The following is a 25,246-nucleotide window of genomic DNA, read 5'->3' on the forward strand; positions in this document are numbered from 1 at the left end:
TCGGCGAAGCGTGTTTTCCCGCGCGATCGTTTTCAGCTTTCGCGCGAGATGAAGCAGCCGCCGGAGATCACGCTTTGTTCCCATCGAGTGCCGCGGAAAATATTGATGTACGGGGATATTCAATCATTCGTGCCTATGCAATACGAATAGCACCGTTTCCTATTTTGCAATTGCAATAGTAAAAAAATAGTACACATATTACCGTTACGTTTTCTCATCCCATTGTTTGCAGATTAATTTGTTTTTTTTGCAGTTTTTCTTTTACAATTCGTAATGCTATACACACATTAAAACTATATCTATAATTAAGACATGAAACAGAATTGACGTTTATTAATTATGACAATAATACGCTAGATGTTACAGATATTTTTAGCAATTTAATTTTTCCGAAAAATAAAAAAAAATATCTAATATCAATTTGCTCGCGCGAATCACGCGATGTGCAACTTTATTATGTTTCAACAACTTAACAGCTCTTAATAGCTATAGCTACGACAGTATCGAAGTGGTTAATTAAATTGCTGATATATGTACTGTCATTCATAAACGAAATCGTTTTCATTTATTTTAGCGAGTCCACCGTTTTAACTGCAGTCAGTTTGTCGCATGAACGAATCCAATATCCAAGACCGACAGAATAGCCTAGCTTTCAGTACGGCCGCTTTCTATGCCAGTAACCGAATTACATTCGCCGACATCGCAAATGAAGCTTTAAGAATCACGACGCTGAATCGTTCGAAAAATTTTTACACGGTGCAATATTAGACACATCGTACAAATTGAAAATTCGCCCCTGTTTCCGTTGGATCATATACGAGAATTAAGTTCAATTCATGCAATTAACATGCTATGCCGTTTTGTATCATAAGACAATTAAATAATATATGATCACTCAGTACTAAATGAGCATATCGATATTTTCATTAAGGAAAAATCAACTGAAAATTATTATTAATATAAAACGCGAATATTGCGAGACTTATATGGAAAAAATGATTTTGCTGAAGTATCTAAGAATTCAGCTAGATACAGATCTGAAAATAATTTTGTTGAGCCATTCAAATTATAATTTTGTAGGAATCTTAAGCATGATGAGCAATGCTGCACAAAGTTTCGACATCTAGCAAATCAGTTTGAGCGTTGAATCAATTATTTTGATTCAACAAAATTATTTACAGATTTGTGTTTAGCTAAAAGTTTAAATACTTCAGCAAAACCTTTTCGTGTACATATGCTCGATTAAACATTATTCCGTATTGTAATGTAAGCAGTGAGCTCGAATACTCCAATTCCTGAAGCAAACGTTTATTTGGCCAATAACATAAATATATTGACGCATTAACCAATTACATATGGATTCTTCTTGCAATCTTTTTTACATATTGCTCCGTTTCATATATATATATATATATATATATACACACACATATAAACCTACAGTTATGTTGTAACAACGTTAAGTGTAGGACGATATGCTACCATCGAAATGACTCTATCGGCGTATCTATCGTAGAAATAGCACGCAGAGTCGTTTCTATGTAAATGGTTTGCATTCTACAAACGTAAATACTAAAAACGTAGTACCTACCGGCGTTCTCAACGAGTACGAACGAATGCTAACGCCCGATCGTAACCAACGCGTACGTTTGTCGCACTTTACCTGATTTTCAAATTCAATTTTGCTGGAAATAGAAACAATACAAAATAAGTCTACTGTATACAAATATAAAGAATAAACTTCTTCAATCTCTTTTGCTATAAATTTCAAGTGAAAATACTAAATATATCTAATTTAGACTGATCAAATGTACACTTATGTCTTATTTATTTCCAACTTGCACTGTTAGATACCAAAGAAATAATGGTAATAATTCCTTGAGTTAAATAACATTTTGTTATTTAATTTCTCTATGTGTGTTAAGATATAAATTAATCCATTTCTGTGGTTAGTTTCAAAGTATACAACGTCCATATTAACGTATATACTTGGCAAATAATAAACTAAATTTTAGTCAAATTTAATACATTTTCTTAAGTTAAATTGTTTGACTCTGTGGTTTTAGTTTAATTAAACGACATTAAGTAAAAGTAGTAACGACCTATACAAATGATTAAAAATAACTCAAACTGAGTATAATTTGACATGATAAATTGAACAGAATGGGAAAAATGTACTTATATTTAAATATATTTTCCATTATAATAATTCGTCATTCTTATGAAAGGCAAAGTATGTCTTCATGTACGAAAGAAGAGAGCATGACAAGTTAATTTAGATTCCTTGATTTACTTTATAAAGTAATTTAAGTAACGGGAATATCTTATTTTACTTGCGTCAAAAATGTTGGTTGACTATGGCTAAGTTGGTACGGTCGAGTGTCCGCTGTTTGTGGCGTTGCTTGCTACAAACGCCTCTATGTATACTGAGGAGTTTCTCCAAGTAAACTTCACGGCGTAACCGACCCCGTTCTTCGTGTTGCAGTTTCGGCACATTGGTTTACATGGCCACGCAAATAGCATCCGGCATGAAGTATCTCGAGGAAATGGACTTCGTGCATCGGGATCTCGCCACAAGGTAAGCGTGCAGTGCACTGTTTCCCATAAGTTGCTTTGAGGGCTTGCTCATTAATGAGCAAGTTGTTGTTTGCCATATTATTGCAGTCTTGAAAGCGAAACTAAATACATGTACTGCAGAACCCGTCAATCTTCCTTTTGTCTCGACAAGCTTATATGAGAGCGAATGTATAGAACAAAATATTCCCGATGATATCATAGCCAATATAATTATAGCCAATTTTTTTTTATGTTACTATGACAAACGTGAAAGAAACGATTTTTTAACATTTTTATACATGGCGAAACAAATAGACTGAGATATTATGACATTAATACTTTTGATATGTTGGTTTTTAAAATTAAGAAAAATTGATAGGTAGAAAAAATGATGTTGTATTAACAGCATTACTCTAATTGAAAATAATCTTGTTAATTCACACACATACACACACACACACACACACACACACACAAGTAATATTAATGAAATAAATATGCTCTTATTTTAATAAAATATTGTTTGTTTCATTATTGCTGTTATTGAATTATTTTCAATTAAACTAATGCAACGTCTGTTAATATAATATTAGTTTTTTCCATATACCCACGCAATTTTCCTTGCATATTTATGATTACAATAATTAATATATTCAGTATGAAATAATTGAAAATAATACATTCGATTATAGTATAACTACACCTACATCCTTTGTTTGGAAATCAATTGAATTTCACCAATCTTAATTTCGTTTCCAGACGAATGCTTTAATTTGTCTGCACAGTGATTCGCAATGATCGCTAGACGGAATCGTTTCATGTATCAAACAAGCAAACAAACAAACAAATGCATACTCTATTCGATCTTTTTGTAAGCGTACGAAAGCATGCCTCTGGGCATAACAATGGGATTGCTTTATTACGGCGGCCGATTGTTTTATCGTCTCATTCTCTTTTCATATACGTAATGGATTCCGCATACCCCTAGACCGTGCTTTTCCACCCTCCATACGATTTGGAAACTCTTGAAACCCGGCAGCGCCGGCAGCGTGGCACGACAACCAATATCGTAGGTAGAGCTATTATAAAAGCAAGGGAATGAGATAGGTACGACCGGAAGGGTTTGGGCCGTGTGTTCGAATTATTAACTCTAATCGTAAACCTTAATTATTATGCCCCGTGGCGCGATCGTTGTCGCGACAGTAGCGAGGGTACAAGAAGCTAGACGAAAGGGGCGCAATTTATTCGTGATTTATAGAAGTGGGTTCAGGGTTAAATTCTAATGGTGAATGCAGCAATCGGCGAATAGTTCTGCTACTGAGAAATAAACGATGGATACTATATCTGAGAATTATTGCTAATGGCAGAACGGGAATGGAGTAAAGAATAGTAAATGCAGAATGATAAATCTATTTTTATTTGTGTCGCAAATTCCAATATCATGTATTTCCTTAGAACACTACAGATTCCTCGTAATAGATATTTAATGTCTTTTGTCATTTTTATGAACTTTTCCTATATAGTATCTTTTACAGAATGAACAATTTTGCTGGAGCATCTAAAAATTTAGATAGATACAGATTTGAAAATAATTTTGTTGGATCATCAAAATAATTATGGAGGATGCTCAAGGATAATGAGTAATGTTGCAAAAATTGTGACATTCTAATCAATTATTTTGAGTGTCTTACGTTACTTTGATAATCCAACAAAATTATTTTCAGGTCTGTCTAAACTTTTAGATACTTCAACAAAACTTTTTTTTTCATATTCCCACATAATCACTCTTATGGTATTTCAAACGGCAATGTACGTGTGTGTGTGTGTGTGTGTGTGTGTGTGTGTGTGTGTGTGTGTGTGTGTGTGTGTGTAATTGAAATTATATGAATTAACATAATACATAGATTTGTACGATTTCGAAGCGATTCCAAAAATTGTAAAACAGTATGATTGAATTTAAATGCTCGAGAGAACAAAAAAAGAACGAGCAAGATTTGTATGGTACTAGAGAAGTAGAAAAACTTGCCAGCAAATCAGGCAGAACGCGCAGACGTTGACAACGGGTGTGAAAATACCCACCGGTGCGCGTAAAATAAAAGCGTCGCGGCAGCTACTAAACCATCCCCTCGTCGTCTCACGAATCACCCCTTTACCGTGGAGCACGATAAACGACGAGGTTTACGCGCAAATCAGCGCGAAACTTAGAACGACCGTCGTTTGGGACATGCTCGCAACGAACCTATTGTGAGCTGCTTAAATGTGAACTTCCGAGAAGCGATTTCACGCATCAGCCATTCACAGTCACCGTATTTCATTGAAGAAATTTATCCGTTAATTATTGAAGAATTTCTTCTTTAACATTTCGAAGATTCTCATCTTTTTCATTTTCTTCAATTATTTTATAATTTTTTTTATGATACATCTTGTCGATATATGTACTAAAAGGTAGAATATATTTATAATCATATAAAGAATTAAACTAAAAAAATATCAATTTAAAATCTATTTCCAACTGTACAGAAAAAAAAAAATCATAAACTGGAAAACTAGCGTTTAGTTATGCTCGCACGATATTTCGATAAACTACTCTGTTTGTTTTTGATATGACTGCCACGTGCAGAATATAAAAAATAGAACGTACAAACACATATTCATTTAGCCGTATACGAACCAATACGAACCAATAGAATATTGCATAGTTGTACAGTTAGCAGAGATCTCATGGCCAGCGTTAATAAAAAGAATGGAAGTGTTAATTTGATCAAAAAATAATTCTATTGTTTTCCAGTTTAAAATTCGCGAGTGGAAATATTTCGGGATATATTACACAGTAGAATGAAAAAGGTGCTTCACAGAAATTAAGAGACGAGTATTTGTGAATTTTTTTCAGAAATTGTTTAGTGTGCCGCGGATGCACGGTTAAAGTATCTGATTTGGGTAGCGGACGAAGCGCATATGCGGCGGATTACTTCCGTGTCGAAGGACGTCCTCCATTACCGATTCGATGGATGCCATGGGAATCAATGTTAATGGTGAGTTTACAATAAATGCTTACTATACATTTAAACGTATATTTTTTAACTTTGTCTCTTTATCTCTCTTTCTCTTTCTTCCTCTCTCGATATTTTTCACCTTTGAGCATGAGATTTAGCGCGCAGCATAGTTTTCCGCGTGTGCGCTTTTTCCGGAAGCTTCCGATTTAGACGGGCGCTCACGCGTTAGTGGCAATAAAGATCAGCGATGCAAAAGTCGATAGAATTATAAACAAAAAAAGAGAGGATAAATCAAATTGGCACAAACGACTTTCGCTCGTAAACGAGCGAAATAGACAAGGGAGACAAAACGAGAACGTGTCGGGTCGCTTTGATTTCACTCTACGCATGGGTGGAACGCGGCGTTTTGACGAAACTACGGCTACGCATCCACGCGATGAAATTCGGTTTCGCTCCGATGCATACTTTTTTTCGTTGCTTTTCACATTCGGAAGTAAAACCCCTATCCGCCATTACATATCGGCATTATCCAAGTCGACATTTTCGCTATCCGTCACAAATGCATATCATCGTTAGATACTGTAATGAAGAAGTATCTCTTTAGATTTACAGATATGATGAAAGCGTTGTATGAAATATTAGTCGGAAAAAATATTCCGACTCATGAATCATCAAAGATCTGTGTATTATAAAATGAATCGTAAAACGCGTATTGCTTTGTTGTCAACGAGATTACGTATGATACATCTGCCAATCTCTCTATTCTTTAAACGAATTCGCCAATTATGTCATTTAATTGGTATTAATGCCACGCGCCAAGCCATGTGCGATAAAATTGATTTAAAACTGTAATTGATTATTCTTCTTGTTAATCTGTCCTTCCCATTACGCAAAATGAATCGCATTAGAGATTTCTGTTCAACCATTGGGAAATAAAGAAGTTTCGAAGTCTGTTATTTATAAAAGGTAAGAAAAATTCTCTCTAATAAACTTTATTTCCAGATGGAAATTAAGTTTTACGTTTCATTTAATACATCTTGTCTTTAATTTCTCAATTGTCGCTGCCAATATCGAATTGCCGATCCGCGAAACCACTCGACATCAGGCTGATAGAGCCGTCTGCGGTCACGTTGGTATTAGCGAATTGAGCTTGCCCCATCACATTGCGCGATACACGTCATTGAGCTATAAAAGTGTCGGAGAAAATATGCGATACGCGTTTGGAAATTCATTTTCGATGTTGAGCGGCTTTTTCAGCTTAACCGCTCGACAATCCATACACAATCGTTCCGCTTCGCAAACTAACGCATCGAACATGGCGTTTCCGTTATTTTCGGTGGTGTTACGATGTGGACGACGATGAAAGATACTCGCGTTTACTTTTCACGACAAATTCGGACAAATATGTGTCGACCTGGCGTAAGAAACGAACTTTTTTTGCTAGTGTTTAAAAGTATTAGCGTGTTGTGTCTCGCGCTATAGTCAAACACCGCGCTGTAATCGGACACTGACAAATAATAATAATAATAATGATATATTTAATAATAACGTATCTTAATAATATATTTGTGTGGTTAATAATTTGCGTGTCGCGCATAAAATATAAGATATTTTTAATTTTGAGAGGTATTAATTTATAATAAATATTTAAAAATTGAACGAAACGACTTGAATGTGAGATTTATCCAATTTATAAAAATTTTAACGTGCTGATTTTAATCTTTAGCATTCAATCATTTAAGTATCTAAAAATATAGGAGAGATTTATAAACTTGACCGTTTAATGACGAAAAATTCTAGAAATATATATCTCTATAAAACAGTTATGCAAAGATAAAAATGCGAATCGTTAATACTTTTAAAATTTATAAGGTTATTCTTTTATATTGCTTCTACTTAGATCAAATATACGCTTTGTTTTACGATTCAATATCTTTTCATTTGAAAAATTAATTATAATACACAAATTTAAATTTAATTTTAATATCTAACTGTGCATAGATTAATTATTATATCGTTACTCTATTCTTTATCGTCATTTGCGGAAATAGTATATTTATTGTACCTGTGTAATGGCAAATTAATATCAAAACGGTTATTCGACGAAACAGAAATGAGGCTGGGAAATATAGTATTGAATAGCTAGTTGGCGTCGTCATTTCAAACTGACTGCGCCATTAATGTTTCATTATTGCCCATCATTTATCCAACCTCCGCCATTGTGCCACGCTAATGAAACGATCCCGTTTCTACGCGCGAAATACCGCTTCAAAAATTATCTGGGATTACCGTCGATTTAATAGTTTCATATCGATCTTGTGATCATGGAAATCATTCTTTATAAGATTATTCGGCGATTACGCATCACAGAGTTTGTTAAAACGCGATTCGATCATGTTTAATTTAGTATTATTCAGAATATTTTTTACAGAAGTGTCAAATAAAACGTAACAGTATTTTTAATAGAAGAACGTTAATTTATTATTACGTATAAGCTATAATAACATTTTTTTATTTCATGTATTCTGTTATATATTAAACGATGAACGATAACTTTGTTATTACTGGTTTGCTTGTGCATAGATCATTATTTATCGCGCACACGTTATTTCAACAATTTGAAGTAACGTATAAGTAAATGATGCACATGTAATTTTGTATCGCGTACTTCATAAATAATCGAATCATGTCTTAAGATCCTTTCGAACATGCGCAAACTACAAACTCTGCACGCATGTGCAATCTTCTCAGCGTATTACCGGCAGCAGAGATTATGTAATTTAAGTACCTAAGTTGCGGTAATTTCACATCAAGTACACAATCATTTAATCGCAAATAGATTTAAAATTACGATGTTATTACACAGGAAAGTCTTTCGCGATTGCTTTTCTTATTTATTAATATTCTACCTTTATATCATTCTGTCCATTGACTTTTTCTATAATTGTTAAAATATATTTTTCTCGTAAGTATAATAATTCGGAACGTTCTTCTTCACGAGCTTATTTTAAATCTTGTTGATAGTAAATATATAATTACTTACATCTTTGTATAATTTATGTATATACATATATATAATATATTTATTTCCTATATATTTCCTCAGAAAACGTTATGTTTGTAGTACTGATATTAATTAAAACTTGTAGCTACTAAAGCTTTTATATAACTTGCCGTTTATATATTTTATCATATAATTATGCTTGATGGGTCATGCACATGCCAATGGGAGCGGAAGATACATCCAACCATCAATGTGAGGAAAAGAGTAAAATCGTGTAACTGCTTTATGGCGTTCTGTGAAGCTTGGGCTTAACTGAGTTACTCGGTTGAACTTTGGGAAACTCGAAGGCGCATACAGTTTCCATAAATTACTCCTTCACGCTCAAACATTAGATTTCTGCGTCGAGCATGTCGCGCTTTTAATTATTTTTGCGGCTTACCAAAAAAACAGATATTAACTTGAATTCGTATAAAAAAAAACAGAATTTATTACTTATATTGTCGCAATGTTACTTGGTATTAAATAATCTTTATACAAACGATGCAAATTCTATATATATATATATATATATATACACATTCCAGATTTATTGCACCGTAAAATAAACTTATCCAATTATATCAGAATGCTCAACAAATTCCAAGCGCTCTTAAGCTGCAAATAGTAAAAGCTGCCGGAGTTAATGAATATAGTAAACGAACTTTTGTAAAATTTTCTTGGATGTGTTTACATTGTACAGGGAAGACACACGTGCAAGGGTGACGTCTGGGCGTTTGCCGTCACGCTGTGGGAAATACTGACATTCGCGCGGGAGCAACCGTTCGAAGAGTTTCCGGATCATCGAATAGTGGAGAATGCGACTTACTTTTATCAAGAGGATGAGCGAAGGGTAAGTACGCGGAGTAATTCTTCGACTTCTTTCCCTCATTGTGTCCGATGTACTTAATGTAATGAGTGCACTGAGTACTTGATTTCACATTGAGTGCCTCGCGAAGCTTTCAAGGCTTTGAACGCCACTATTTATTCCGTCTTTCAGACTTCTGATTACCTTACTCCGTAAATTCTTACTACGTTTTTTCTATTTTTTACGTAGCTTCTTTCGAGAGTAGTCTGAACGTGTCCTGTTTCTCTAAGACTAACTGTAGGACAATTAACATCGTTGAAAAAGCAGGTTTAAATAAATGCACGGTGTCGAACATGTAATTATAAAAGTGGATCGCGCGAGTGTGTTTCCATGAAAATGGCAGAACTACTTGCTTAGTAATTCATATAATATAATAAATATTGCGTCGCACTCGAGCCCGTCGCGTTCATTTTCCCAACATCAAGAGTGCTTGAAACCAACACGCGTATTGTAAGAATTGTTATTCTATACTCTCTCGGTGTAGACAGAGTTTGTTAATATTTACGAACAGTTCATTGTATAACAAATATTGTGATTAATTACGTGAGCAAAATATTTTTATTACGTCTGTGCCGTTTATTTCTGTAATATCGTGTATGTTAAATTTATAATGAAATCGTCGCGAGCAATCTACTTTTTATTCTGACAAATTTATTCTTATACAAAAATACGTCAACACATTTATTATATACAAAACGTTTAGCGATATATAATATAATGGTACAATTTCGAATACGATACAATTCTGAAATAAGATTTGAATCGAATTTTCGAAGTTCAAGTTTGATTTTTCCTGTTTGATACTCTTCAATACTCTCCACCACACAATGAGAGAGTTATCAAATTTGAATCTCGAAAATTGGATTTAAATTTTATTTCGTTTAGAATTGTACCATGTTTGAAATTGTATCTTACTCTACATAACTGATAACGTTAGACTCGACTTACGCTTATTTTTGTACAGATGATACTGCCACTGCCAAAAAACTGTCCCAAAGAGATCTACGATCTGATGCGCGAATGTTGGCAGAGGAACGACGTCGACCGACCAAACTTTCGCGAGATTCACCTGTTCCTGCAACGAAAAAATCTCGGTTATAAACCCGGTGAGTCGAACGATACTTGATATAGAGAACTGGAAGGCTGGAACCTTATCCGGCTTTCTATGATCGGCGAATTAAATGGCAATTGGTGGAACTGCCCTTCATCGACCAAGCTAGACCAAGTCAGACCAAGTTAGTACCTAGGGTGACGATCCATAAATCGGCTATAACGAACGTAAACTGTTTGTGATGGCATGGTCGGACGCGTCCATCGTGCTGATGATAACTATATTATACGGTGACACTTACGTGCGAGAAGAAAATATAAGAGTCTACGAGCTGACCGCGCCCAGAACTTTTCATGGTTCACGACATTAATATCCCTTTTTTTAACCGTCGGTCGCCATACATCGCTGTGAATTTAATCGATAACCGCACAAATCATTGTCGTAACGCAAACTGTCCGTGTGCAAACTACAAGACATTGTCTACAAAATTCGCTTTTTTAATGATTCCTTTGCAAGAAAAATGCAGATGGTTACTATGGATAGATCGATAACTATTTCTCCGAGATACGCATAACAATGCGCAGTGCTTGACAATAGAATATTAATTTTTTTATAAGCACTATTTTTAATCTACGAGATATTAATTTTTGTACGTATATATCATTTGATTGACATATTATTGAAAATTTGTGAACTATTATATACGCTTAACTATATAAAGTGATAGGTACTCGATCTTCTAACTAATTCTCGTGTAACTTCTCGTTTCTCATTTATTCTTTTGCACGTTATTCTCTTATTAATCGCCTACAGAAGTTACGCGTTGACCAAAACGGATAGCCGCACAATAATGATACCGAGTCTCCACGATACCGTATCCACGCTCGCGCAATTGAAATGGATAGATTATGATTTTGATCCGTGGCATTCGATACGAAATGGAACGTTACTAGTGCTGGCAATATGAGGGGAGCACGTTCGATAAATCGCACATACGCTGTTCCGAAATTGATACTGTCAGCAAACAAGCTTATGATATTCGCGCCGTAACGGCACTCGTGTCACGTTCGGGATATACGTGGATCGGACTTGAAAATCGCGAGTTGTACGTAACATGTCCACCGACGAATAACGTAGTCATTTCTAAACTCTGATCCTCGAAATAAAAAAAAATGGACCTTTATCCAAAATCGAAGTTTGCTGATCTTCATGATGGGATTATGTTATCCGTTCTCGGGCCTTTTATATGTCGATTTCATAAACGTGTTCACGAAAAAAATTTGTTTTTTCAAAAATCTAGATACAGATATATATACACGTATACATATGCCATTTTTAAGACGATTAAGCGAGTTGTTGTTTTTAGGAAAGCAAAATCTATGAGCGTATACGAGCGAGTCGATTATAATAAATCAATGTGTTTCCGGTGATATTTAACTGCTTGTATACTCTTTGCCCCATTTTATTTTTCAAGCTATCGTCTTCAAGACGACAATATAAAAAACAGGCTAATTATCGTTCCTTCAACCGTTTAATTGCACGACCAATATCCTTCCCTCCAATTCAGTTGGACGAAGATTTCTCGTTAACTTTTTAATTGAACACTCGCCATAGTGGCGCGCAGAAAGAATTATACGAACGTCGCTTCAAGGAGCTTATCAATGCACAAAAAATTATGAAATGGGTTAAGAGGAACATTCTGTAAAATTAATCATTGTGCTGTACAAGAAGCATTTTTCGAAGAATACGGGAAAAGGTAATCTTAAGCCGCGTTAAGTTTTCGTTAAGTTCCCTTAAACTACTCTTAAGCTTAAGATGCGCTTAGCCGAAGTGCATAAATGTTTGACAATACCATTAGAGGTTGCAGTATAAATTCATATAAAGTGTGTAAAGAATGTTAAAAGATTAATCGACAATGTAAATTATTAGATTATTATAAGACCGTCATTCTATTGGCGGTCGTATCGCATAATCGTTTTAGGATCGTTAACTCTATCGATACACAAAACTTCTCTCGTGCCCCGTTGCTCGACTTCGGCAAAAGCCGTAAGAGGGATGTATCGTGATTCTAGGAGGAAAAAAGGAGCACATGTGACCTGATGTTAAGTTTATAGTATGCAATAGAGATGGGCGATTTACCCGGTAAATGTTTCTGCTTCATTTGACAGGCATAAAAATCCGATCAACTCTCTGAACATGATTATAAATGCTTTATATAATAAATATTTGATTTAACTATTTATACTTTCTTTTGATAATCAAATTTTTGAGAGTATCATGTGTTCTTTGAATTTGTTGTCCTCTTACTAAAACTGACATGTTTCACATATTCCAGCAGTAAGACATTTCCAGGTAAATAGCTATCGTTAGTATGAAATACTGAAAGACTTATATACTTGTTAGAATGGTTCTGTACGTGTAGCGAAAGGAAAACAATAGTTGTGCGAAACACGACAGAGATATTCCGACGTTCAAAAACTTGTACGTCACGTAAATTCCGATACGTTGTTCTAGGTACCTTGCCTCGCGCAGGCTAAGAGACTCATGCTCGTGATCTGTAAGATAATTAAAAGTAGAATATATATATAAGCGATGAATGTGTACGATTAAATAATTATGGAAAAGAATTTTTGTTCTTTTTTATGTCGTTTTGTTCGTGGAATTTATTTTAATAAGTTTAAAAGATTATTATATTTAATCTCAGATAAACATGAGTCCAATAATAAAAATATCTCTTTTATTTTTTTTAATTCTTTATATCTTCTAACAATAGTGTTGTTTGTTTCTTTTATTTCTCCTTTCTCATTATTTAAACATTATCCAGAAGAAACTAATTAAAAATTTAATATGTAGATCATGATTTATGTAAATCGACAATGACAAATAAACAACGGATCAAGAACGTTTTATATAATTTCGTTCGATTATAATTTGATTAATAAAATTGTGAAAATGAGAAATCCCTAATGTTGACATTACGTTGATGACTTAACATATACGAAGTTAAAAATATCGTAAAGACTACTGCCACTGCGTTAGCGAAACGAATATATCGAGTGATATAGATCGCGACCTCTTAATTCCAGGTCCAGCGATTAAATACTTTACGAATTAACTTAATTCTTTATATACCTATGTTCAATATTTCAAATGTCTGTAAATGGTATGATTGTCAGAAAAATCCAAACGCGTTCGATCCTGCAAGACTCGCGGATGTATCTTTTACAGAGCTAATGTATATATAATCACTTGGAAGAGAATATGTAATGATAATTTTAAATTGAAACTTCCTGCACGATCGAACGCGATTTAAACTACGTTATATATACTTCTTCCTACAAAAAGAAATGTAAAATTAGAATCTTCCGCATATAACTTTTTATATCAGTCGCTTTATTTATTTGAAGGGAAAATTGCATAAAATATGTGATTATATCGTTAATATTTAACGAAAATATATTTTATTTTATATAAAAAAGAAGCATGATGACATATCTTTCTATAATGACAGATCTTCCATAATTATCATTGAAAATTCGACATATCGTATACATATCGTCGTCTCTATTTACTTCGAAAGATGATTGAATTTAATAAGTCAATTTATAATGACAGTTCTTTCTGTAGGAAGTGTTCTTCTTGACGTTCAGAGAAAACCGTAAGTGTGAAAATTATGGTAGATTATTACGTAATCGAATTAACTCCGCCGACTATTTATTCTCAACATAGCGATAATCTATTAAGCGGACGGGAAAAAAAAACACTTTGTACAATTTTTAATAACGAAACTCTAACTGTTGTAAATGCATCGACTCTGATCTCGCATCATACGTTTCTTCCAATGAGCGCGTCGGCGAGATGGTCGAAAGTGGATTAGGCCGCAAAATTAAGATTCCTCCCACTGCAGAAGCCTTGTAAATCACGCACAGTGATATTTACAAACTGATATACAGCGTAATTGTTAAGATACTTTAAATAGTACGAAGGTAAGCAAGATTTATAGCAAAGAGTGGAGAAAAACAGTAAGTTTTTGCAAAATTTATATGGTGAGATTTTATACTGTCTCGAAACTCGGACGAAACACGTCACTTAATCGCATAATACGTAACACAATTCAATGCATCGACCAATATGTCGAGGAAGACAATATCGCGAAATGTGCTTCGGCAGTGGTACGAAATACGATTCAATGAGAAAAGAACTTTACCATTTCTCTGGCGAACGAAAAAGATTTACACAATTTATTCGGGCATCGCTCGAGCGTATCCACGTTCGCTGGAGTCTGATTTTCGTTGAACAACGCGTTCTCTCTTTTACCAGCTCAAACGAGCTCTATTTTTCATGCGTACGCAGCCAATGGCAGCGGCCCGATCGCACACTCGCCTCTCGCCGTTAGACGCAAACAAAAGTCGAAACTCGGACGCTCCGAGTACACGCGGATTCCGCGTTTGCCGATGGAATTTAATATCTGCTGCCTTCGTTACGAAACACACGGCCATGCTTTTTTTTCATCCTTTTTCCTATTCGTTCGCCTCATCCCTCACTATTCATTCTTCGCGCTCGTTTCTCAATACGATCGAGGAGGTATCAGCCGAGAGAGACACGATCTTTGCTTAAAATACGCAATAGAATCGAACGAGATGGAACAGCATTACAGATCGAATTAAATTCCTGCATCACGTTTACATCGTTATTGCTCGGATGCATCGCATACCAATTTCGAATTCTTTTTGTCAGATAACCACACTGACGTACTCGCGCGAATAAAATACGTACGGGAAAATTTTATAATTATAATTTTTGTTAAAAATTTTATGTAAATCTATTACACTGAAAGAAAAGATTGATTGCTGCAACAAATCAGATGGTAAAACATGGCATAGCATTTTTAATTGGCTACAGCAGCCAATTTTTGGTTGCGTTAACCTATCCGCAATGTCAGCATAGGATTTTGATAGGCTAACACAACCAAAAATTGACTGCTGCAACCAATTAAAAATGCTATGCCACATTCAGCCAATCTTTTCTTTCAGTATATGAATAAATGGAAATCTGCATCATGTAAAATTTAACATAAAAAAGTAATCAGTAATTCACGAATGTAATGTTTCATAAGTTTCTATGATTTTACTTTCAAAATATTCGCGTGAGCGTGAGGTCGCGTTCGCTTTTGGTTTCGCAAAATCTCAAGTTATTTGAAACATTGCGCGGTATAAAATAATGCTTTTATTGATTTCGTATATAGAACTCGTCATATCTCCAGTTCACACTCGTCTATCATATTACCGTTGTCTGTCGAATAATTTACGTAAAGAACGTGCTCATTCTCTCTCTCTCTCTCTCTCTCTCTCTTTCTTTGTCTCTTGTGCTCACAATAGCCTTTAAACAAATAAATATCGTCGTTCCAGGCTGCTAAACATGCACGGCGAAACGGCACATGCCAATCTCTGCGTGCAAATATAAACTGCGAAATGGGTTGTAAATAAACAGATTGCGCACAGTGGCTAGTATAGGGCCAGTTATCTATTGTTATCGGCGGACATATTGACTATTGTACGCGATCAGATGTACCTTTCCGGCTGTCCCTCTTCCCTTGCGATCCTGTATAAATGTCACGCATCTGTATTTAATACGTTTGTACATAGCGATTCGTTTTCAATAAATATTCAACGCTTTGATTTCTCTTGTCCGGCTCATAAATTCTTTTGCATACCACAACCCGATATGTCTAGAACGAGACATTGCGAGCTAAGGTAAGTACATTAGTCATAACGTGTTTCCCTCGAGATGGCTTCAAATTACCTTGTCAGAGATACGCGCGATAATACCGTGGAAGAAAGCTACTACCCTCTGTAACACGAGCGTGATAAATACATTTACCATATGTGCACAAACGGCATTATGCTTTAACAACATAATTCCATTTTTATTCATTCTTTTAATATCCTTTTAATATTATTTTCGCACTGGAGAGGGTGGAAATGTAATTACATAAATTAGATGAAATATCCACCGCGAGTAATATTCCCGGAAATATTTCCAAAATACGTCGCTACGCTATAAAATATGTACTTGCAGACGCACAACCTTTCCATTATCTCGAGGCATTCGCTCTTACTTCCTCTTATTTCTTTTCCCTTTCCGCCCTTAATTTAAACGGGTAGCACGCTCGAGTTTCTCGATTCGTCGGTACATTCTTTTTTCCCGTGAAAACATCCTTTAATTAAGTCGCTCCGATTCATTATCGTTGAACTGACGTAGGCATGCGACGTAGCTGTCGTTTCGTTAAATTCTGCTGTAAAGATTCTCTTCACGGTGTTACGAAATTACCAGTTCTGTACGCCGCGATCGCTCGTCATTTGCGGTTTTCTCAGAATTAAAATGACACTTTCTTTCGACAAATCATTTTATTTCGGACGTAAATTGTTCAGTAAATTGTTCGTGCCACGCGTATTGTCGAAATTTCATGAAAAATGTCCGTATTCGCTTCAAACAACTTTAAATCAATCAAACTGATTCAACGAACTCTATTGGATCAACGTCAGTGGCACAATATCGTGTTTCTTTCAGACTGCGTCGGTCGCTGTATCGATGAGGATATACGATAAATCATTACTTTCTCTCGTGCTGCCTGCCATCGTAAACTTTTTGCCGAGCGGTTAATGAAAACGAATTGCGTTTCGAACCATCGACATGGCGATTCCTTGCGGCGACACGCACCAAGCGATACCACCGACAAAGAGACCCACGACACAGTGCGTGTATAATTGGACTCCGTTCATGTAGTTATTTCTACGAATAGCTCTTATCGAGATAGTATCACGATGGATTTGCACGATGTGACTGGGCATCTGATAAGAACTCGTGGAGCGAGCGAGGTAACTCCGATACCTGTATCGCGTGTGCTTTGCGACCCTACAACCATTGAAAGCTAAAGGGTGAGATGTGAGAAAGCTCGTGTTGCTGGATCATGCTGGTGTTAATCCGATGCGAAATGCTTCGCTCGCGCCTTCGAAATTTTCCCGTCCAATCAGATTATGTACGACAGAATGCTCGTTTTCCCTCAAGTAATTCGACCACTTTGATGTCCGTAAGAGACGAAGGAGCGTTAATAATTTAAATGTGTGTGAAACATAAGCTTTAAAATTTCTAGAATTATTAACTTTATTATTTATATTTATTAATTATCACGATTGCTACATTGACACGTTGCATATCAAAATGGATCCAGACAAAACTAGAAAAACGAACAATTACAAACAAATATTTATGTACGAAAGTAGTATGTTTCTACATCGAAGAAAAAAATGAAATATGTTCGCCGGTAGGAATTCTTTCGTACTTACGGCACTATCCATACTTTTTTGTTAAAGCAAGTTTCTTTATCCGTTTGCTTGGGTTGGATTTTACTTGTACAAAGTAGAATTGAAAAGACGTCTTGACATTGTCGAAAGCAAAGGAAATTATTTAAAAATGTCAAAACTTTTTTAAACTTCTACGTCTGGGGTATTCATAGGGGATCTCGAACGATGTGATATGGTTAATAGAGAGTATGATAATTATGTCAAACAAGTCTAATAAGCGCGTCAAAGGAATAGAATATTCTTATGGGAATTCGGATTCCCTTGTTCTAAATTCAATTTCTTCTGTCATCTCGCTTCAGTAAGATACTCTCGATGTTATTGTAATATCTATTTTTTTCCTCTGCTATGATATATCTTTTAAAAAAAAACTGATTGAGTGTAATATATAAAATAGAAATGTCCTTTTTTATAATATTTGACTATCGATTTAAAAAACATCTCAATTTTATTATAGGATAGATACGGAATAACGTCAAAAAATAGTCAACCATTTTTCTTGGTTTCCTTAATTATGTAGATTTAAAAAGTACAAGCATACATTTAAAAAAAAGAGCAGATATGATAAAAATGCCAATACTAATTGTAAGTCAATTTTTATAAGCGGCAGGTATCAAGATATATATATATATATATATATATATATCAATTGGTCGCAGTCAAATCGACTAAACTGATTCAATTTCTATTTTCAGTTAAAAAGAGTATATCGTTCTCGTGTTTTTCTGTTGGATTCAACTAGCTGTCTATTATGCAGTGATATTTTTACGATAGTGCGTTATGATTAGCTGCTCGGAAAAAAAGCAGAAGAGCGCAATCAATATTGATCCGTCGAATGAAGTATTTCATCCGTAGCTTCTCGAATCCCTCGTTGTCCTGTGGGATTATGAACAGTAGGATACTACATTCTCCTGACAATGTACGATAACAACCCGGAAACTCGGCCCCAAGGTAGGGGCGACGAGGGAATGAAGGATTGCTCTGCTCCAACCGAGTCCAGCATAATCAATACACAGCTATAGATTTCCTCCTTCTACGACAGAGAATGTAGCTTTACGTAATTGTACATCCTCGAATCCAATTAAACATAATCAGGGAAATTAGATGCAGATTATCGCGTATTCTGGAATATTCAAATACATATTTAAATATCGATATCTCGATACTATTCGTCACAAAGTTCTGCTGTGTACGTCATCGCGTTATTATTCTTCTCTCTAAATTTATAATTATTTATAGCAGTTTGATTTTATTGTTACAATTAATTATTCGTAAATATATATCAATTAAGGCAAGACCTATTTACGGATACAAATGAGAATTATTCACAGTAGAAATTGAAATAATGGAGAATTGCAAATTATTTTTTCATTACGCGTGGTTTGTAAAACTAGAGATATACATATATATAAATTCACTCTGAAATATTATTAATATTGTTATGTATGTATAAAACTTTTGCTTGAGAAATCATTTCACTTAGTTATATTTTCACATATCGGTCATTATTGTTTATTACTTTTATTAATATTTAAACAAAAAATTTTTCAACTAATCTTATTTCAGCAATGAAAAATAATGGAAAAATAATGAATTATTACTTTTTAAGTAACGGTAAAGGTAAAGAGTTAGTAACTTTTGAGAATCAGTAACTATAAGTAATGGTAACTAGTTACTATCTTGATTCGATAATGAGTAACAGAAATTAATTTTTAAAAAGTAACTTTCCATTTTCTAATATTCGATAATCCATTCAATTCCATTTAATATGCAGGTATCTCTACAATTGGCAATAATTATTAATTGCGTAAATGTTATCGAGATAATAACTGTCAAAGCGGCCTGACTTATTTATTAGACAAATTGACGGGATGAGTTCGAATCTTATCGAATGTAATCTAATATCTCATTGAACATTAAATATTTTGCCGATTCAAATGTAACTAATTTTTCGGATTGTAAGCGCAGAGTATAATATACGATTCATCGGATAATGCAAGATTCAAGTATAATGTAAAAAAGTGATATTGGCCGTTTATTAATATTACGTGTACTTTTCACGGACTCTACACTCGAAATGTAACATTGCAAGTGCAATACGTACCGAGTTTCGATACATTTTCCGACAAATTATCGTGATTATCTTTAATTAATTTTATTAATAGTAATCGGCTGCGAGATTTTCTATATTACTTTTACATAAATAGAAAATTCTGCGTGAATAAATCGTATAAAATTAAACATTTTGGTATATTAACTGTCGCATGCTGGAGCGCGCAACTTTGTTTTCATATCATATCTCGAGCCGTTGTATACACAAGGTCGCCGCGCTATCATTTGCGCAGCGACACTCTAGCAGGTCGGCAGCCGCTCTGTCTGTGCTGCGGTTAATAATGTTCAGAAATATCATCGCACCTTGCAAATAACTAGCGCTCATCGTCTCGCACATTTAATTAACTTTATGACTATAAACAATTCTTAAGTGTGTCAGAACGGCGGCTACTTCTGAAAAGTAGCCGGTTACTATCTCGTATGATTCATTCACCTCGCGTCGCACTTTGAACTTTTCTCTGACTTTTATTATTAAATGTAATTCATCCGTTACTTCGGAAGCAAGAATGCGGAGTAACAATCGAGGAGTAACGAATCGTCGAAACGAACAATTAAACTAACGAAATACTACAATCTCTATCAATTGTTTAGTCTATAATAATATATTTTCTGTATATCCTTATTAGAATCACGAGTACGGTTAACATCAGAAGTATTGTACAAAGTGCCGCGTGATCGTAATTACCTTATATTTTCACGAGTGTTGTGTTGTGTGTGTGTGTGCAATAAAGGAAACTGAGAAGAGGAAGAGGAGATCTGGTAGGCATCAGGCGACGGTGGAACAGCCTCGAGGTGTGTAATTTGTTATTTATATATTATTTGTTATTTGAAAAATTAATCGTCCATTCCGTTTAATTGAATTATCTAAATTATTTTAAATAAAAATTAGTAAAACACTTTTATAAGCAATTTCTAATAAAAGTTTATATTTGAAAAAGAGAGAAAATTTTCCTTCATGAAACAATTATGTAATTATTTAGTTATACATGTATAACTGAAAAAAGCGTAAAGAGGGAATTCGATAAGTAATTACTCGAAACGTTAATTATTTTGGCTGCTGTTTTAATTTGAATTTTATATTTGCATTTTGCAGATAAATTAACGTAGTCTACAATTCCGTCATTGCACATTATATTGGTGAGTGATAGATTATTGTTTCCATCTAAGAATAATGAACTTGATATTGTTGATAAATGTAACATATCATAAATTTTCCATTATCTTGGAATGGATAGGATATATGATAAATGTTTAATTCTCTCTAGAAACATCATTGATTCTGATCAATTTTACTAATTGTAACTCATTTTTACCGGCAAAGTTTTTCATTGCTAAAGTATGCTCGGTAAGAAGTAATAAATACTAATAGTCTTAATAATTTCTTTAAAAGAGAACTTTTCAAATCTATGCTCTCGATACTTTTTTCAACATTCTATAGAAAAACATTCAATAAATATTTTATTAGAAGAACATCGTGAAAATAAATATCAATCTTAGCGATTTTTAATTAATTATATTCTCAAATTATTCAATACTTAAATAAATAAAATAAATAAAAAGTAAAATAGAGGTAGAAAAAGGTACAATCATAAATAAAAATATAATTCTAAACATTCTTGAAATTTAAAGTTTTTATTTAAATTGGTTTTCTTTACTGTGTTCATATTCCACGGACGACGAAATAAAATGTGTATCAAATGTGTAAAAAAAATTAATTGTATGCAGAGGAAAAAATTATTAAAATATTTAGATATAATATTTTATTTTTCTTCTCTCAAATGTTTTTAAATAGAATCTGAAATCTCTGCGTTCATATGAATTTCTCCAGAGTTAAATATCGTAGAAGCTGTAAGAAAGGTGCAAGAAAGGAATACTCAAAGATCATGCATATTTCATTCGTTTCATTATGCATGAATAAAAAGAAGAATACAAAATATTTTAATAAATAATTTACTTAAAAATAATTTTCTAAAATAATGTTCCTTTATAAAAGAATGTTAATTGTTATAATGATTATATTAATTCAATTCTTATAAAGCACCAATTTTATTCTAATTTCATTTCCATCTATATTTATTGATAACTATATTTTTATATTATTCGAAACATAGTTATTATCCACTTCTCTCCTACTTCTCTTCGAAATGCAATCGTTCTCTACATATTATTATAATTCGCGATTGTCAATTCAAGCGATTTGTTAACTCCCGCAATTAATAATTCGTATGTGTATCGAGGCGACTATTTATTGAAAACGGATATTTCGCACGATTTATCCATTTTTGATCAGAATTCGACGCAATAGATAATACAAATTATTAACTGCCGTTCTGTTACAATTTTTACGAGCAATAATTACGGTCAATACAGTTGATTAGTTTTTTGTAGAATATCCTATATATACAGGGTGTTTCCAAATTAAATGGCAAAACTTCGGGAGCGTGTAGAGGAGTAAAAAACTAAGAAAAAAAGTCCTATAGACATATGCTCCTTTTTGCTTTGTTTCGCAGGAAATCACGAAAAAAGAAAAAAATATATTTAATTTATTATTTTAATTATTTTATTTATAAACTTTTTAATGAAGATTTTGTTCGAAATGTGCACCTCTTGCAGCAATACAAGCATTGCATCTGTCAAACACGGCTCTTGTAGCAGCCAGGCACTGTTCTTGCGATATTCTGTTCGCTGCAGCTACGATACGATTTCTCAAATGTTGCTCTGATTGAATAGGCGAAGAATAAACTTCTTGCTTCAGAGTACCCCATGCATAGAAATCTAATGGCGTTAAGTCGGGCGAACGAGTTGCCCAATGTACTGCTCCTCCACGTCATATAACAAAAATATGAAGAAGTTACTTCAATCAGTGGATTTTTCTCCAAAATGATACAGCATATATAAACGATTAAATAATCAATTATCAAGCATTTATATCAATGGCTAATAATTACTGATCACGATAAAATGTATTCATGCGCGAAGATGGATTGGCTATCTAAATTGTTACGTTTCCGTGATACTAGTTATTCTCCTATTATCCGCGTCTCGTTATCGTTACCAGCGAATATTTCTCGTTATAAATGGGAATTGTTATTCATGTTGAAAACGGCATTCATACAAATGGGAAAAACTGCGTCAAATTTGTCGATTCTCGTCGTGGTATTCGAATGCTATTTTTGAGTATCATATGAGCGTTTAAAATGCGCAACAATGGTATTGACAATTCATTATTAAATTACTCTTATTTCCAGATGTACAGTCTGGCAAATATAATTGTTTGACATTTCCTTTTTCCTTTTTTTAATTTTTATATATTATTACGTTGCTGTTCATCATGGTAAAAAAAGTAGCTAGTATATTATTGCTTTTTACTTTGCTATTCACTGAATAAAAAATATTAATCAATTTAAATCAAATACATTACTACATTTACACTCATTTGTATACTTACATATACATGTGCATTTCATATTTTCTTTTTTTAAAATTTTATACATTATTCTATTTTTGTTTATCATAAGAAGGTAACTGCCCAGGTAGCAAAGTTTGTCATTTTGACGTCAAATTCAAGTCATATTTATACAAATAACGTCAAGTGACCAAAAAGTGATCATAGGTTTTATTAGGTGATATATTTGTTGCTTATCAAATTATTCGCTGATACCGGTAAAAAATATTGATCAATTTAAATCAAATTCACTGTTACATTTGTGTACATTAACTTGTACATTTCTCGAGATATTTATGTGATGCAGCTCTACTCCTAAAATATATGTTCTATAATGTAATATTGCAACGATATGGAAATTAAGTTAAAGAGTCATACCATCAAACTCGATAAAAATGTTCAGATAGTTAAATTACTTGAATATTTCATACCGATATGCAATAGGGGATAACTATGTCGAATATTACATTATTCGATATTAAATAACAGCATAGAAGTGACGATTATCGAGTAATAAGAAAGATAAAAATAAAAATACTGCTCAACGTGTCTCAAACAGATTTAAAAATGTTACGGCTGATATTGACATTTCTAAAAATTTTTCGTACTTTTTGAAATCCTTTTTCTAGAAGATTATCTACCTGGACCATATTTATTTACTGCCGAGCTCATACAATTGTACGAACAGATACTGCTGCTACATTGTACCGAAAGATAATCGATCGTTTATAGCGGCTGTAAATTCCCGCGCGTGTACCGTAGGAAATATCGCTCGTGGCAATAACCAATTCGTTGTAACGCTGGAAAATTTCATTTCCACCCGTCGCCAGAAAGCGGGAGCATGGAAGGTCGCGCCGTTAAATATATTGCTATAATATACAATCGGGCTGTTAGAAATGCGCGCGATAGTCACTGGTAAAACGCGCTAGATTTAGCTAATCTCCGCCAAGTAAGTGACACGCTAAGTCGCATCATACGGCCGGTGTTGTTTACAATTTATTTCGACGTGGTCAAATAATGACATTCCAAAATTTCCAGGCAAATGTTTCGCATACTATGCAGCTATCGAATATGCACTATTTGAAAATATTTTAAAATGCTATTTGCTCAATCTCTACGAATGACGAAATATTTGACGCGCTTATTCCTACTAAAAGAGAAACGTAACGCATCCGTCTAAATATTTCAACGTAAACATTTAGTTTTTCCGATTTCCTGTATATCCGAATGTATGACGAAAAGTCGGAGGAATGGAGCGATCCGCATCATATTCCTCTTTGATATTTAATGGAAATGAGAAATTCACAAAAGGGAAAAGCAGGAGAGAAGGTTGTATGGTAATATATTTATTAGTATATATATTTGGTATAAACATATACCCTCGATAATAAATTATATTAAACATCGCCGACCCAATAATAATCCGTAATGACCCTAGCTAGCTCGGTGCAGGCCAACTGCACCCGCGGGTTTTATTATACTATATCGGAGACTGTAGAATAAGGGGAGGGGGGAGGGAATTTTGTGAAATACCAGACTCGCATTCACATTAATTTTCTTAATTTGAAAGTAACAACGGCGGCTAGTGCCGTTTGCACCTGCTACTTCTGTGTAATATAGAGAAAAAGAGATGCGTACGGGACATTTATTTTATTTTACTTGTAAATGTACGACGTATTATATTGTATAAAGAGAGAAATATTAATATAACCAAAAATTGCATTAACTGCATTATTGATTTAACTGAGTATTGCGTTATTGTTCGTCGTTACATTTTTATATTTCGTACGCATCCCTTAGAAATATCAGCTAAAGTTCCC

General features: G+C 34.0%; 1 protein-coding gene across 2 annotated transcripts in view; it reads left to right on the top strand.

Moving 5' to 3' along the window:
• Positions 1–12,720, top strand: part of Ddr (discoidin domain-containing receptor 2) — a 78,155-nt gene extending 65,435 nt beyond the window's left edge. The window contains exons 14-18 of one of the 2 annotated variants that reach the window (XM_018461404.1): positions 2,486–2,578; positions 5,447–5,588; positions 9,293–9,442; positions 10,422–10,563; positions 11,322–12,720. In XM_018461404.1, coding sequence (XP_018316906.1) covers positions 2,486–2,578; positions 5,447–5,588; positions 9,293–9,442; positions 10,422–10,563; positions 11,322–11,335 — 541 coding nt within the window. In that variant the 3' untranslated portion in view covers positions 11,336–12,720. Of the gene's footprint in view, positions 1–2,485; positions 2,579–5,446; positions 5,589–9,292; positions 9,443–10,421; positions 11,067–11,321 lie in introns of those variants that run through there. The other variant, XM_018461403.1, reaches the window with a different exon arrangement.
• Positions 12,721–25,246: the final 12,526 nt, after the last annotated feature.

The sequence above is a fragment of the Mycetomoellerius zeteki genome, unplaced genomic scaffold (genome assembly GCF_001594055.1).
Source record: "Mycetomoellerius zeteki isolate Tzet28-1 unplaced genomic scaffold, Tzet1.0 scaffold122, whole genome shotgun sequence".
Lineage (NCBI taxonomy): Eukaryota > Metazoa > Arthropoda > Insecta > Hymenoptera > Formicidae > Mycetomoellerius > Mycetomoellerius zeteki.